Source organism: Emydura macquarii, unplaced genomic scaffold (assembly GCF_026122565.2).
Source record: "Emydura macquarii macquarii isolate MOO-44397 ecotype Brisbane River unplaced genomic scaffold, CSIRO-AGI_Emac_v2 contig_1119, whole genome shotgun sequence".
NCBI classification, from domain to species: domain Eukaryota; kingdom Metazoa; phylum Chordata; order Testudines; family Chelidae; genus Emydura; species Emydura macquarii.
The window spans coordinates 4,094,124-4,109,573 of NW_027131256.1; the positions used below are offsets into that span (position 1 = coordinate 4,094,124).

Below are 15,450 nucleotides of genomic sequence, written 5' to 3' on the forward strand. Positions count from 1 at the left end.
AGCAACCTTGCACTTTGCTTTGAAGGCAAACTGTGGAAATGGAAAACACGTCAAGTGTGTTTGTTTTTTACTCAGGGGAAAGATGAAAAAGGTATACTCCTGAACTTTAAAATCATTTCCCCATCACTATTTGTTTATTGAAACAGATCTTTGAAAGCGCACCTGAAATCTGTTCTCTCCAACACAAGTTTTTTTTTTACTCTAGCACTGGTGCACACACTGGCTTTTTACAGTTATGTTATTATAGGATTCCTTATGAGAGCCAAGCTGAACTTACTGTAGGCTACTGCTTTGTTGTTGTAGTCAGATGATTATTGTTAATCATGTTTATGATGATAGTGCCTATGGTCCAACCAAGAATACAGCCTTCTTGTTGTAGGCACTATAAGAACCAAGTACACACAGTCCCTGCCCCAGAGAGCTTACAATCGAAACATATAGGACTGGCACTAGTGGAGTTCCTCAGGAATCAGTCTTGGGATCAATCTTATTTAACGTTTTCATTCATGACCTTGGCACAAGAAGTGGAAGTATGCTAATAAAATTTACCCCTGACACAAAGTTGGGAGGAATTGCTAATACAGAGGAGAACTGGAATAAAAGAGCTGGATGACCTTGAAAAGTGGAGTAATAGAAATGGAATGAAATTTAATACTGCAAAATGCAAGGTCATGCACTTAGGGACTAACAACAAGAATTTTTCGTATAACCTGGGCACGTAACAGTTGGAAGCAATAGAGGAGAAGAAAGACCTAGGTGTATTGGTTGACCACAGGATGATGATGAGCTGCCAATGTGAGACAGGCGTGAAAAAGGCTAATGCACTCCTAGGATGCATCAGGTGAGGTATTTCCAGTAGAGACAAGGAAATGTTAATAGCATGATACAAGGCACTGGTGAGACCTCCTCTGAAATACTGCATGCAAGTCTGGTCTCCCATGTTTAAGAAAGATGAACTCAAATTGAACAGGTGCAGAGAAGGGCTACTAGGATGATCTGAGGAATGGCAAACGTACCTTATAAGAGGAAACTCAAAGAGTTTGGCTTGATTAGCCTAACCAAACAAAGGCTGAGGCGAGAGATAATTGCTCTCTATAAATACATCAGAGGCATAAGTACAAGGGAGGAAGAGGAGTCATTTAAGTTAAGGGCCAATACTGACACAAGAACAAATGGATATAAACTGGCCATCAACAAGCGAGATGAGATCAAAGTTTGTAATCATCAGAGGAGTGAAGTTCTGGAACAGCCTTTCAAGCGGAGAAGTGGGGGCAAAAAAACCTAACTGGCTTCAAGACTGAGCTTGATAAGTTTATGGAGGGGATCGTATGATGAAACTGCCTACTCTGGCATGTAGTTGATCTGTGATTGTTAGTAGCAAATATTCCCAATGGCTGGTGATGGGACACTAAATGGGACACTGAGTTACTACAGAGAATGCTTTGCCAGGTGTCTGGCTACTGGATCTTGCTGAAATCCTCAGGGTCCAAATAACTGCCATATTTGGGGTCGGGAAGGAATTTTCCTCTTGGTTAGCTTGACAGAGACCCTAGTGATTGTTTTGCCTTCCGCTGCAGCATGTGGCATGAGTCACTTGCAGCTTTAAACTAGTGTAAATGGTGGATCTGCTGTAATGTGAAGTCTTTATATCATCATCTGAGGACTTCAGTAACTCAGCGAAAGGTTATGGGTCAATTACAGGAGTGGGTGGATGAGGTTCTGTGGCCTGCAACGTGCAGGAAGTCAGACTAGATGATCATGATGGTCCCTTCTGGCTATAGAGTCTATGAGACACAGGTTGGGGGTAGAACATGCAAGCACAGTGAACAATGGGATACCAGCAAATGTTAGTTATACTAATTTTTTTGTGGTGGAGCTAGGTAGGAAGGGATCAGCTAAATGGAAAGAAAAGGGAAGAAGATGAAGAGGGTAAGAGGGACAGGTATGGAGTGAAGCTGAGGTGAAGAGACTGAGACAGATGGTTACAGCAAACAGTCAATGCAGGGCAGAGAAAGTCCAGTCAAAAACTGTAGAAAGTTCTCTGACTACCCAAAAAAAGCTTTGCTTTGGCTACTTCTGCCCCTATAGCTGGGGTATCTAGTTGGAGTCTTTCTGCACATTTTCCATATGGCCATATTGGGCCGGGGGGGAAGAGGGTGAAGGGCGCACCATCTAGGGTCTAGTGTCCTCAGAGTGAAGATCTCCCCTGGACAGTTCTTGGTCTGGGAGGTATGGAAAAAACAGCCACCTACTTTTCCATAACTTGTTATTTGCTATGTGTTGCACATGTCCATTCCACTGTAGGTGAGTGCGTGCCTCTTGCACAGTTGGACTTGTCAGAGATTTTTCCCCTCAGTGGTACCCAAAGGGGCAGCGTGAGCACCCTCTGGTGCCTAGTGCCACTACACACAGGTATAAAGGACTGCGCTGCCCTGATCCCCCTCAGTTCCTTCCTAATGGAAAGATGTCACAGAGAGGTGAAGGAAGGTAGGACATGGAATGGACATATGCATCACATCTCAAAGAACAACAGTTACAGAAAAGTAGATGTGATGCTGGCAGACCAAATGCCAACTCATGCCAAGGCCCCTAGACCTCACTGAATACTGACAAATGCATAGCAGGAAACCAGTCTGGCTCACCTCTATGTATGGTTAAATTAGAAGTTAAGTTTATAAGAATGTGTTTTAGACTTCATGAAATGCTTGTGAATTGCTGCATGCATTAATCTCACTTATAATATCTGTATCCCATGTTATAAGGTAATAGTTAAGTGTTTCCTTTGTATAAAAGTGTTTGCTTCGAAACTGGAAATCCCCACCATCCAGAGAGATGCATTGCCAAGTGTGAAATACTAGTTTACCACAAGAGGTGTCATCTCCTGCCCAACAAAAGAAGGCCTTATAGATGACACCAGACAAACCATTGTGCAACATCAGTGGACTTTGTTGATTGCTCCCCCCGCACCCATGAAGAAGGGATGTACACAAACCCGTGTCCCATCACAGTTTGAACTCTGAGGAGAAGGAATAAAAATCCCTGACCAGAAGAAACTGTATCACTATGATGCTTGGAGTTTGGTGAGAGCAATATTTCTAAGCATAAACAAGGGGATCCACAAGTTGCTTAGCTTCGGAAAGCCCTAAAAGACACACAGAGCTAGTATATTATAGCAGCTTCTATTACTTTTAGAAACCTAAAACTGTAACTCATTTGTGTGTGTATGTTTACCTGCTTTAACCTTGTAAATAAATCTAATTCATTCTTCCTAGTTACTAGTTAAGACTACCTACAAGCATGTATGAGAGATCAAGGTACAATTGACCTGGGGTAAGTGACTAGTCCTTTGGGACTGGGAGTAACCTGAGTATATTGTTGTGATTTGTGGTAAAAGGGACCATCTATCAGAGAGGCGCCTGGGTATCAAGACGGACTGGAGTAAAACTCAAAGGGACTATCTGTAACTCTGTGTTAAGGCTATTATAATAACTTTGTCTAACATGCTTAGGAAAACTGCTCAGATTACAAAGGCTGGTGCATGTCCACTTTCCTTCGATGAAGTGGTGAACTAATTAATAAGCATGCACTGTTCAAGAGAAGTCGTTGAGCAGTGTAAGATGGTATATTTGTGGGGTGCAAAGCTGAGGGCTTGGGAGACTTTTTGGTGGTGTTTGTGTATGGTTCATGAGTGGCTTGGGGAGCCTTCGTGCAACTTAACTGGGTGTGCCTCTGGAAGCTGGTGGCTGAGTGATAAGAGCACCTACAGGGGTTTGTTTCTTGTATTGGCAAAGCATCGTGAGAGACTGACCAGACTGGAGAGTTAAGGGGGCACGGCCATCCCACAGTTACAGGTTGTGCCGGGGTCCTGTCACATATGTGGTTAGTGAATCTAATTATAGAACACACAACCAGTATGGAGTCTGTGCCCTGTTTTATATCAGTCTGCCCTGAGTTTGACACTCATGTTCATGAGTCACTCCCGACAGCCTATGGGATAGAGCCTATACAATCATTCCTGCACCTCTTCTAGTTGCAGCCACCATCCTCAACAAGTCTTGATGAGCTCTGAAATCATCAGGAGGAGAAGTAGACTCACTCACTACCGCCTCATTAGCGATGAAGAAGAGACTAAGGGTTGCTGAGGCAGTCTCTCCTCCAATTCCTCCACAGGAGAGTCCTGAGCATGCAGTTCCCATTGGGGCTGCTGGGGTATGTTCAGGTGGAGACCCAACTGATCTGACCACAGAATCTGAGGAGTACACTTCCTCAGACCACAGGGTAGCTGACCCCACTGATACCAGGAAGACCAGTCCCAAGTATGGAGATAGGGATACCAATGAGATCATTGCTGGCTTCCCTCTGGATGGAAACCTATGGAGAGGTGCTGCAACTATAGAAATCACTGATACTAAATGGTGCTCTGGAGTTGGAGTTAGGACTGCAGGAGTATGAACTTTCAAACCTGGTACCCAATGAAATGCCTGAACTGCAGGGGAAGTTGGCATTGACAGTGTAAGTAGCGCTCTGGCTGCCTCAAAAGCCTCAGGAAAGGCTCCTGTGGTACCAAAAAGTGTGCTGGTCCTTCGGGGATTAGTCTCCACAGACCCTTCCTAGGCTCTGGAATCAGCAATCCCTCCTGGCAGGTGGATTGTGTCTGAGTGTGTCTCTTCTTTGAGTACCTGAGTTCCTGCCACTGCTTGGTGCTGTCAATATAGACTTTGAAGTCCCCATCAGTGAGCCTTTGGGAGACGTATGTAGTCTCTTTTTAGGTACCAGGGATGAGGATCTGCCTCTGAACTCAGCCAGAAGAGAGGAACATTCAGTGCTAGTCCATTGTGGGCCTAAGCAGGAATATTTTGGGCCCCCGCCATAACACATGCTGATAATTAATAGGGGGCCCTCTTGAGCGGTTCAGTACACTAAGGAATTGCTTAGTTTGCTCATGCCTAGCTCCAGCTCTTGGAACACTCCTAACAGACTCAGACCTGCTCAGTACTCGTTCCAAGTGGGAAGGTTCCAATGGCAGGTGAAGTGCAGACTCCATAAGCAGGTACTTGAGTCTGGCAGCCATGTCCTTTTTTGATCGGAGTTTGAACCCTCCACAAATGTGGCATTTGTCGCTCACAAGTGGCTCTTCTAGCCACTTAAGACAGCTGGGTGTGGATTGCTCACTGGCACAGACCTGCTACATAAGCAACAGACCTTGAAGTCAAGAGACTAAGGCATCAGTCCAGTATTGAGCCCAGTACCCAGTGGGGAACCAGTAACCCTGCTCTATTGTAAACTTATTCTTATTCTAACCGTGTACAAGTACATTACACTAAACTGAAAACTAACACTATAGGTACTGTATACACTAAAAGAGGGAAGATTTGCAGATGCGAAGATCATAGCTCCAACAACAACCATCATTGGTGGTAGGAAGGAACTGAGGGGGGGGAAGAGGCAGCGTGGCCCTTTATATATACATACAGTGGCACAAGGCACTAGAGGGCATTCACACTGCCCTTACAGATACTCCTAAGGGAAAAACCTCTGACAACTGTGCATGAGGCGCACACACACACCCCTACAGTGGAATGGACATATGCAATCACTCAAAGAGGAATGGCTCCGATTAGAACCCATTCCTTCCATGTTCCCCCCTCACCTCCCAATGCAGAAATCCCTGTTTTGGCTACTTCTGGTCCTACCCATTGGAGTCTCTGGGATGAGGCTGAAGAGGTTGTGACACACTATACCTCAAAGTAGCATCCCATAAACCCCATATTCATCCTTCATATATGGTTGTGATATTTCATACAAAGCATGCCATGTGAGATATCTTATGAAAGGTCATACATAACCTGCTGAAAACCCATTGTTCTTTCTAAATACGTATATAGGTAGTGTGTATGGAGTTATGAGACTTTGCTGTATGGTTGTTACTGAAATATGTTGTAAATTTGGGAGTTTCTACTGCTCGGTGGTGAACCACTCCCAGGGGAGTTGTAAACAAGAGATTTACAATTCAATGAGTTACCCAAGCACATACCATGAGTATTGTTCAGCTCTGTGACTCAGCAAAGCCCATCAGGACATGTCTAGGCTAGTATTTTCCAGCACATGGATTAAGGATATAAGATAGGGGACAGTGGCATCATGCTTTGGCCTGTCTCTTTCCCCACCTACACTGGAAGCAACAAGGACACTGGAAAGATCAAGACTTCAGCTGAGGAGACTGGTCCTAGGCTTGAGTGAGAAGCCAGTGTATTAAGAACTGTAACATCCAGTGGGGTGAGAAAACTGCTTGAGCTAAATAATGCCTAGCGCAATGAGGTTTAAGATTTATACTGTGTGTTTGCCTTTTATTTTCTTTGGTAACTACCACTTAAAATCACTTAAAATCTATCTTTCTGTAATTAATAAATCTGTTTTATATTTTACCTAAAACAGTGTATTTTGCTTGAAGTGCTTGGGAAATCTCAGCTCATGTTACAAAGGCTTGTGTGTGTCCTCTCCACATTGAGAGAGAGGTGGATTGGATACTAAACTTACACTGGTCAGACTTCTGACCAGGGCAAGATGGTGCAGTTCTGGGGTGCAAGTCTCGGAGCTGGGGGAAACTGACCAGTGCCGCTCTTTCTGTGACTCATGAGTGGCTCAGGGAGTATTCACGCATGGGGCTCCACATGCTGTTGTGTTAGGTGATAACAGCGCCTGGAGGCATTTGCTGCTTGTCACTAGCAAAGCATTGTGAGAGACAGCCTAGGCTGGAGAGTTGAGAGAGAGCACAGCGGTACCCCAGTTCCAGGATGCACCCAAGGGACCTGTCACAGAGGTGTCTTAGGGTGAGCTAGTATTGGATTATGCCCACTTTTGTGCATAAATTGGTGGAGGGAGTGTGGCTGAGAGACAAAAGAAAGAGGCAAGAATGAGCAAGAGAAATATAAGATTATAAAGGGAAGGAAAGAGGCAGGAAAGAAGGGAATTTGGGTGTCATCAGGTATCTATGATACAGATGGATTTCGTCATCTGGCAGGCCAGTCACCACAGTTTACATGAAGAATTAGTCCTTCAAATTTCAAGAATTATTTATATGCTCAAGAATATAACAGGTTAGTTATCCAGATAATTACTGTGAATTAGCTTTACCAAACTGCTCTCAGTAAAGCTTTTTAAACTGCCATAGAAACCACAACACTCTGTATACAGTGGCGTTCTTATTAACTCACCCAGCAGTGTGTGATATTATTGCCTTCAGTTTTACAGGGGAAAAGAAATGGTTATTCACCCTGTGTAGTAACTGTGGTTCTTCAAGATCTGTGCTGCTATGAGTGCTTCACTCTTGGTGCACTTAAGCTCCCTGTGCCTTTGATCGGAGATTTCACATAGCAGTGTCTGTTTGGCCCACACATGTGTGTTACTCAGTCTTGTGCTCCACATTGCTGTTACATAGCACTGTGCGGACGAACTGTAAAGTTCCATAGCAGAGAACTCTGAAGCAGAGGGGAGGGAAGGAGGGAGGGTAGTGGGGCACCCATATGGACATCTCTTGAAGAACCACAGTTATTGCACAGGATGAATAACCATTTCTTCTTCTCTGAGTAGTGTCCCTATGGGTGCTCCACCCTAGGTGACCGTCAAGCAGTTCCCCTTAAGGAGGAGGGGGCTTCAGAGTTGAGTCCCATATTTAAGCCAGGATAGCTGAGCCAAACGCAGCATAAGAAGCAGAGTTGGGAGTTACTGCATAGTGTTCGGCAAAGGTATGTATAGAGGTCCAAGTCACAGTTCTACATACTTCAGTAAGAGGAACATTTTTCAGAAAAGCTGTTGAAGTCGAAATAGACCTTGTACAGCGAGTTCTTATATCCGAGGTTGCTTGGAGCTTGCAAGACTGATAGCAACAACTAATGCAATCAGATATCCACTTGGAAAGTCTTTGTTTGGTGATTGCAAACCCTTTTGTTCTGTCTGCAATCGAGTTAAACAATTTGGGAGACTTTCTAAAAGATTTAGTCCTGTCAAGGTAGAAGGCCAGCACTCTTCTGACATTGAGTATTAACAGCACTTCTTCCTTACCCAAGTCAGGGTTAGGGTAAAAAAAAAAAACAGAAGGTGAATGGACTGGTTAATATGGAACTCTGAAGATACTTTTGGTAAAAACTTGGGATGCAGTTGTAATGTGACTTTACTTTTGAGAAATATTGTGTCCCTATTTCCCCAACTGGCCACGATGTTGTTTTCATCAATAAATAGAGGAGTGAACAGGTATCAGTTCCAACGATGATCTTGTAAGACATTTAAGAACCAGCCGAAGCCCCAATTCAGAGTAGTACATTTGCCTGATGGGAAGAGATTTCCAGGTCCCCAGAGGAACCCCTGTCATTGGGTGAACAAATATGGAATAACCCTCCATTGGGGAGTGGAAAACCATGATGGCTGCCAGGTGGACCCTAATGGAGCTCAGTGACAGAGCTGAGTCTTTCAGTTCTAAGATGTAGTCCAGTATATCAGACAATGATGAGATTAATGGCGAAGTGAGTTTGAGGTCACATCTTTAGCCAAATCTTGTCCATTTCTGCAAGTAAGTATAGCATGTAGACTGTTTTCTGCTTTTTAATTTCCCTGAACAGGTTGTCTCTAATCTGGTGAACCATCGACCAGCCAAGCTTTGAAGCAAAGAACTCCAAGATTGGGATGAAGGATCTTCCTGCCTTCCTGGCAGAGTAGATGAGGAGTGGTCTGGAGAGTGACTGTTGAACAAATACGCAACTGTATAAGGTAAGGAAACCATGTCTGTCTGGGCTCGGTCGGAACTATTAGAATAACTTTGGCTTTGTCCTTCTTTATAATGAGTAGAACACAAACCACTGCAGGTGAAAAGCATCCCAAGGATCAGTGACCCAATCAGCCTCTGGAGCAAAACTGAGCACATTTCTTGTTTGTAGCCATGGTGAACAGGTCTATCTAAGGGATGCCCCATTGCTAAAATATGTGAGGAAGTATGATGGAGTTCCCACTCATGGTCTTGAAAGGAGAGCCTGCTGAGTATATCTGTGGTTACATTCTGAGTTTCCAGAAGATAAGCTGCTGTGATAAGGATTTGATTGCATATGCACCAATTCCAAAGCTTGCCAGCTTCAGAGCAAACGGAGATTTTGCCCCTCGTCAGTTGATATAGAACATGCATGACATTTTGTCCATCATGATATTTATGTGTTTGTCCCTGATCAGTGGTAGAAATTGAGAACAGGTATATCTGAGTGCATGTCAACCTCCTAAAACACAAGGAAGAGTGGCCACTTGAGGTGTTGATCTGCCCTGGGCCATGTGGGTGTCTAGATGTGCTCCCCAATCTAACAAGGATGGAGCCATTGGAGAAGGGCAGACGAACAGGACTCTTCCACAGATGATGTGAGGGTATTTCCATCAAGAGATTCCTTTATGAAGGTAGGTATGGAAAACAGTGTAGTTAAACTGTCTACTCAGTGAATAAACAGTTCTGAGCCACCTTTGAAGGCAACGCATTTGCAGTCTGGCATGGTCTATAATGAAGGTATCAGCTGCCGTATGTCCCAACAGCTGAAGACAGTTCTTTACCAGGGTTGGAGGGCTGATCTGGATTGTGTTGACTGTTGGATAGAGCCACAAATTTTGCACTGGGAGACAGACTCTTGCTGCTATTGAATCACGATAGGCTCCTATGAATTATAACCTTTGTACAGGTGACAAGGTGGATTTTTGAATGTTAAGTTATAGGCCCAGTTTGAGAAAAAGGTCTATGGCCTTGCAAGCTCCCAGCAGAGTTTCCTGCTGGAAACAACCTTTCAGAAGTCAATCATCTAGGTAAGGGAACACCAGAATGCCTTGTCTGCAGTGGTGTGCCGCTACTACTGATATAACCTTTGAAAAGGCTTTTGGGGCAGATGAGAGGAGGGTGCACCCTGTACTGAAAAAGATCCTGATTGACAGTAAAGATGGGTGGGTGGATAGGATGTGAGATGCGTGGATCGCAATATGGAAATATGCATTCTGAAGGTTGTGGACCAATCCATTTGGTCCAGTGATGGAACTATTGCTGCAAGGGTCATTATTTTGAATTTTTGTGCCTTCCCAGAGGTGTTGAGTAGCCTTAAAATCTAGGATGGGTCTCTAACTGCTATTATTTTTTGGAAACAGGAAGTACCTGGGATAAAACCCCTTCCCCCTGTGCTGCATGAAAACTGGTTCTAAAGCACCCAAGATTGGAAAGAGGTCTTAGACTGTCTTAGAAGGTGCTCGTGAAGAGGGGTTCTTGAGGAGGGATGGATAAGGAAGCTTGGCAGATAGAAGAGAAGTATAGTGGATGGAGTACCCTATGGAGATGATCTCTAAAACACACTTGTCCACAGTGATAGACTCCCAAGCCTGCTAGAAGTGCTAATGGTAGTTGCTGAAAGAAGGCAGGCAGGTGAATAGTTGCAATTGGTATGAATGGGGATGGTAGCTCAGGACCTTGCCCACCCCATCAAAATCGGTGCTCAGAGGTAGAAGGTTGTAAGATTGAAGGTTGTGGAGTGGGTGGTTTTCTTCTCTGGAAGCCTGTCTCTTGCACTGAGGTTCATATGATCTCTGGGAGCACAACAATTGATCAGGATGGGATCTCTGTACTGTTTGGGACTTACTAAACCTTCTCTTGTGGGCAGACATATAGATCCCCAGAGAATGCAAAGAGGCCCTGCAGTCCTTTAGTGTGTGCAGCAATTACTTTGTACTATCAGTCTTGTTGACTGTATTCTGGATGTCCTTTAGAAATCCTGAGAGCTGAAGCCAGGCGGACCTCCTCATAACTACTGCTATAGAAATTGAATGAGTAGCAGTAACAGAGATGTTCTGGCAAGCAGCTAGCCTTCTATAATAATTACTTGGAATTGCTCTATATGTTCTGGTGGTACATGCTCAATAAAGGAGATTAGCTTGGTTGAATCTATATGGTTGTAAATCTCTCAATGCCTAGTGGCTGGCGATTCTGAATTTTAAAGTAGTTGACGAATATGATTTTCTATCAAACAAGTTGAGGCAGTTATGATCTTTATCATAGGGTGTAGATTTAACATGGTGCTACCTTCCACATTCGTTAACCACATCATCCACCAAGGAGTTAGGAGAGGGATGAGAAAATAAAAATTCTGAGTTCTTAGAGGTGACATAATATTTCTTATCCTCTCTCTTGCATGTGGGCAGAATTGTGGCTGAGTGTGCCAGAAAATGAGGCCCTTCTGGACACTGTCAAGGTTAACAGGCAGGACAATGTGGGCAGATGAAGCTGTATAAAAGATGTCAAGCAGCTTAGGATGTGGTTTCTTTAACCTTCTCAAGAGGGATCTGCAAAGAATCCACAATTCTTCTGACGAGGTCCTGGAACTCCTTGAAATTGTCAGCCAGGGATGGTGGAGATGGCATAACTACTTTATCCAGGGATGAAGGAGAGATGTTGGATGGTGGACAGACCTCTTCATCAACCCTAGCTAGCTTCCTGTTCCTCAAAGATTTCTTCCTGAGGCTCTGGTCTCCTAGAGAGGGAGGATGACAAAGGTTGTCCATCTCTGTAACGAGTGGTGCTTGAGGCCAAAGAGAATTGCTAGTGATAGGTTGCCCAAGGGTCCCAGTATGGCCAAGGGGATGGCACATATCCATGGGCACTTGTACCAGCAAGATGGTGGCTCTGGATGTCTCTCAAGTGAGATCAATTTCCTCAGAGGCCTCTGGAAAAGAGCCTCTGTATGGATGGAGAGAACCTTGGACAGATAACTGAGAGACTGAGGCAAGATGTTCATTAGAATCCTCCTCTTCTATATCACTATAGAGTGGTGGAGCATTGGAAGCAACAGAAGGTAAAACCGTCAGTACTAGAAAGATGTCTTGCGCTCTGGAGGTCCTCAGTATCAAGAAGAGATTGGAGCTGAGCAATGGTGACCTGCGTGTCCTAGACACAGCGAGGTCTTGGAGAAAACAAAACTTCTGCAATACTGAGAATGTTGTGAATACCATGTTCATGGCCTGAGCTGAAGCAACGGCGGCTGATACAGTTGACAGTACTGAGCGTCAAATGCTCAGAGGAAGGTCCAAATGGAGCCCAGGTGGACTTCTTTACCAAGTGAAAAGAGGTAGAGCTCTTCGTGCCACCTCGCTCCTCTGATGGTATCAATGGCCTATTGGAGCCCCACATTTAGGCTTTACAGTGCCCTTGGTACCTGAGGAACCAGCAGCCTTGTGGGTCGCAGGTCAAAGACTGATGGGTGCCAAAGTGGTTGGAGTCACTGGCAATTGTGATTTTGAGGAAGATTCCACACCTGGAGAACTTGAGGCATGGTCTTTGGAAGTCTTAAGAGAAGACTCTTGGGTCTTCCTCTTAGAGGCCCTCGAGGAGTACATTTCGGAAACAGCAGAGGTAGCCAACTTACTGGAGACTGGCATATGGAGGAGTCCCTTGGCCTAGGTCAGAAGCTGGGTGCAGCAAGCTCTCCACCATGGATAGTCTAAATTTAATCTTTCTGACTTTTTCCTGGGTCTAGATTTTAATGCCAGAACAAAGTTATACTTTTGGGCAATATGAGATTCCCCAAGGCAACGGATGCACTGGGAGTGTCCGTCACTCACTGGGATTGCCTCCAGCCATGATAGGCAGTGTTTGAAACCGGGAGAACCGAGCATGCTCCTGCAGTAACATAAAGCTCCCAGAAGGGGAGAAACTAAAAAAGAGAGAGAGAGATTTTTTTAAAGTTTTGAAACATTTTCTTTAACTACTAAATCTAAAACTACTTAAATATCAGAATGTGTTTGCAGAGCTTGTAGTTAGCAAATATTTATATTTTTAATCGGTAAACTGGGAGCACATTTGCTCTGGAGTCAGAGAGAGATAATAAAACATGGAACCCCTATAATGCTATTTTTTTATATTTGCTTTTCAAAGTAAATACATGCTGTATGGGGACTATAAGTGTGAGACTGATTCTGCAATCTTCTGAGTGGGCCGGGCAAGAGAAGTCTCCAGATCAAGAATTGTTGTTCTCTTCTAATAGTCTTGATTAAAACTATGCTCTCTCTACAACAGCGTAAGATTTTCCACTGCAAACACGTCTCATAATCAACCATAAAACATTATTTCTGTTCCTAGTTTTGGACAAACTAGAAAGAAATGAAAGCAAAAAGAGAGAAACAAATATTACAAGCTCCCTTGTACATGTTCCATTTGCATAAATTAATTACATATTAGTGACTTTTACAGTCAGTGGAAAATTTTCACATAGTCAATAATTCAGATTAATTCAGTGCTATTCAAACACTTGTTTCAGTATATTTTTCAAGGAACAATTCACTATTTCAGCTCTAGCATAAATAGGTGTAGTTCCACTGATTTCAATGTAGTTACACCTGCTTATACGAGTTGAATTTGGGCCACTGTGCCAAAACATTTTCAAACACTTCACAGTCCTTAAACAAGCCACAAGAAAAGCTAGTAAAAAGCATGGTATTCCTTGAAGGACCAGGAAGATGAACCTTGGGTACATCTACACAGCAAAAAAACAAAACCCTGTGACAGCAAGTCTCAGAGGCTGGGTCAACTGACTTGGGCTCACACTGTGGGGCTAAAAATATCAGTGTAGATTGTTGAGCTCAGGCTGGAACCCTCCATCCTCACCAGGTTTCAGAGCCCAGGCTCCAGCCCGAGCCCACATGACTACACTGCTGTTTTTAGCCCCACAGTGCAGCCCCGTAAGCCCAAATCAGTTGACCTGGGCTCTGAAACTCGCTGCTGAGGGTCTTTTTTTGCTGTGTAGACATACCCTCAGAGTCTACAGAAACTCCTGGCAGATGGATCTTTTAGCCAATGAATCAGTTTCAAAGCTATTGGACTCCTTACCTTTCTCCTTGACAGAGATTTTCTGGACTTCTGGTATCAGGAAACCATAAACCAGCTCTGCTACAATCTCTTCTGATTGCAGACGAGTTCGGCTACAGAACAAACAAGGAGAGTGAAATTAGTATTTGTTACTTTGCTTTCCACCCCTTCACTACCAAATACTCTCTTCTCTTATCATGTTTTTAAATTGTTTAACTATTTGGACTATTAACTATAGTGCTGATGAAAGTAATTGTCAGCCAGAGAAAATGAAGGTCTCCATTTATCAACAAAAATTGGTACGCAGCCATGACCCTAAGAGCATCTTTATGCCAGAAGGCAAGGGACTCCCTGGGATCTAGCACTGAATTTCAGTTGGCTTGACCAGCTCAGTGTACCCCAACTCATTGTTATAATCTTTATCTAAAAGGTGTCATGTAATATGTCAACAGAAAAAACAGGGTTACTTACCAGTAACTGATATTCTTCGAAATGTGTTGCTCATGTCCATTCCAATATAGGTGAGTGCATGCCACCGTGCATGGGTTCCCGGAACTTTTTTCCCCTTAGCAGACCCCATAGGGTCGGCTCTGGTGCCTCCTGGAGTACTGCGCGCATGCCGCGATATATGAGGCACTGCTGACCCTATGGCCCCTCAGTCCCTTCTTTCTGCCAACTCCAACAGCGGAGACGGAGGGTGGGTGTGGAATGGACATGAGCAACACATCTCGAAAAACAACAGTTACTGGTAAGTAAACCTGTTTTCTCCTTTGAGTGCTTGCTCATGTCCATTCCAATATAGGTGATTAAAAAGCAATACCTTGGAGGTGGGTAGGAGTTACCGGTGAGCTGACCTCAGCACGGCTCTGCTGAATCCCACGTCCTCTCTCGCCTGCTGGACGATGGTGTAGTGGGATGTGAAAGTGTGCACCGATGACCAGGTGGCGGCTTTGCAGATATCCTCAGGGGCACCCTCTCCAGGAAGGCCGCAGAGGAGGCCTGAGCTCTGGTTGAGTGCGCTGTGACGACACCTGGAAGCGGCACCTTTGCCTGCTCATAGCAGCACTTGATGCAGGAGGTGATCCACGGGGGATGCGCTGGGTGGAGACAGGTGATCCTTTCATCCAGTCCACCACTGCGACGAAGAGCTGCATCGATTTCCAGAACGGCTTTGTCCTGTTGATGTAGTAGACCAGGGCTCATCTCATGTCCAGCGAGTGCCATCTCCTCTCCTCCGCTGAACCGTGTGGTTGGGAAAAAACACGAGGAGGAAAATATCTTGGTTATAATGAAACTGGGAGACCATCTTAGGCAGGAAGGCTGGGTGAGGTCTCAACTGCACCTTATCTTTATAGAACACGGTATTGGGGGGCTCCGAGTTCAAAGCTCTAATCTCGGAGACCCTCCTAGCCGAGGTAATGGCCACCAGGAAGGCTACCTTCCATGGAAGGATAAGCAGACGGCATGAAGCCATGGGCTCAAAGGGGGACCCCATAAGTCTAGAGAGGACCAGGTTGAGATCCCATGGAGGCACCGGCTCACGGATCTGCGGATAGAGCCTCTCCACCCCTTTAGGAAACCTGACT

At 44.7% G+C, this 15,450-nt stretch overlaps 1 protein-coding gene across 1 annotated transcript in view; it reads right to left on the minus strand.

Moving 5' to 3' along the window:
- The window catches only part of CFAP91 (cilia and flagella associated protein 91), a 76,621-nt gene that overhangs the window by 4,559 nt on the left and 56,612 nt on the right, over positions 1-15,450 (minus strand). Inside the window, exon 16 of the mRNA XM_067546372.1 lies at positions 13,886-13,977. Within this exon, the coding sequence (XP_067402473.1) occupies positions 13,886-13,977 (92 nt within the window). The remainder of the gene's footprint in view (positions 1-13,885; positions 13,978-15,450) is intronic.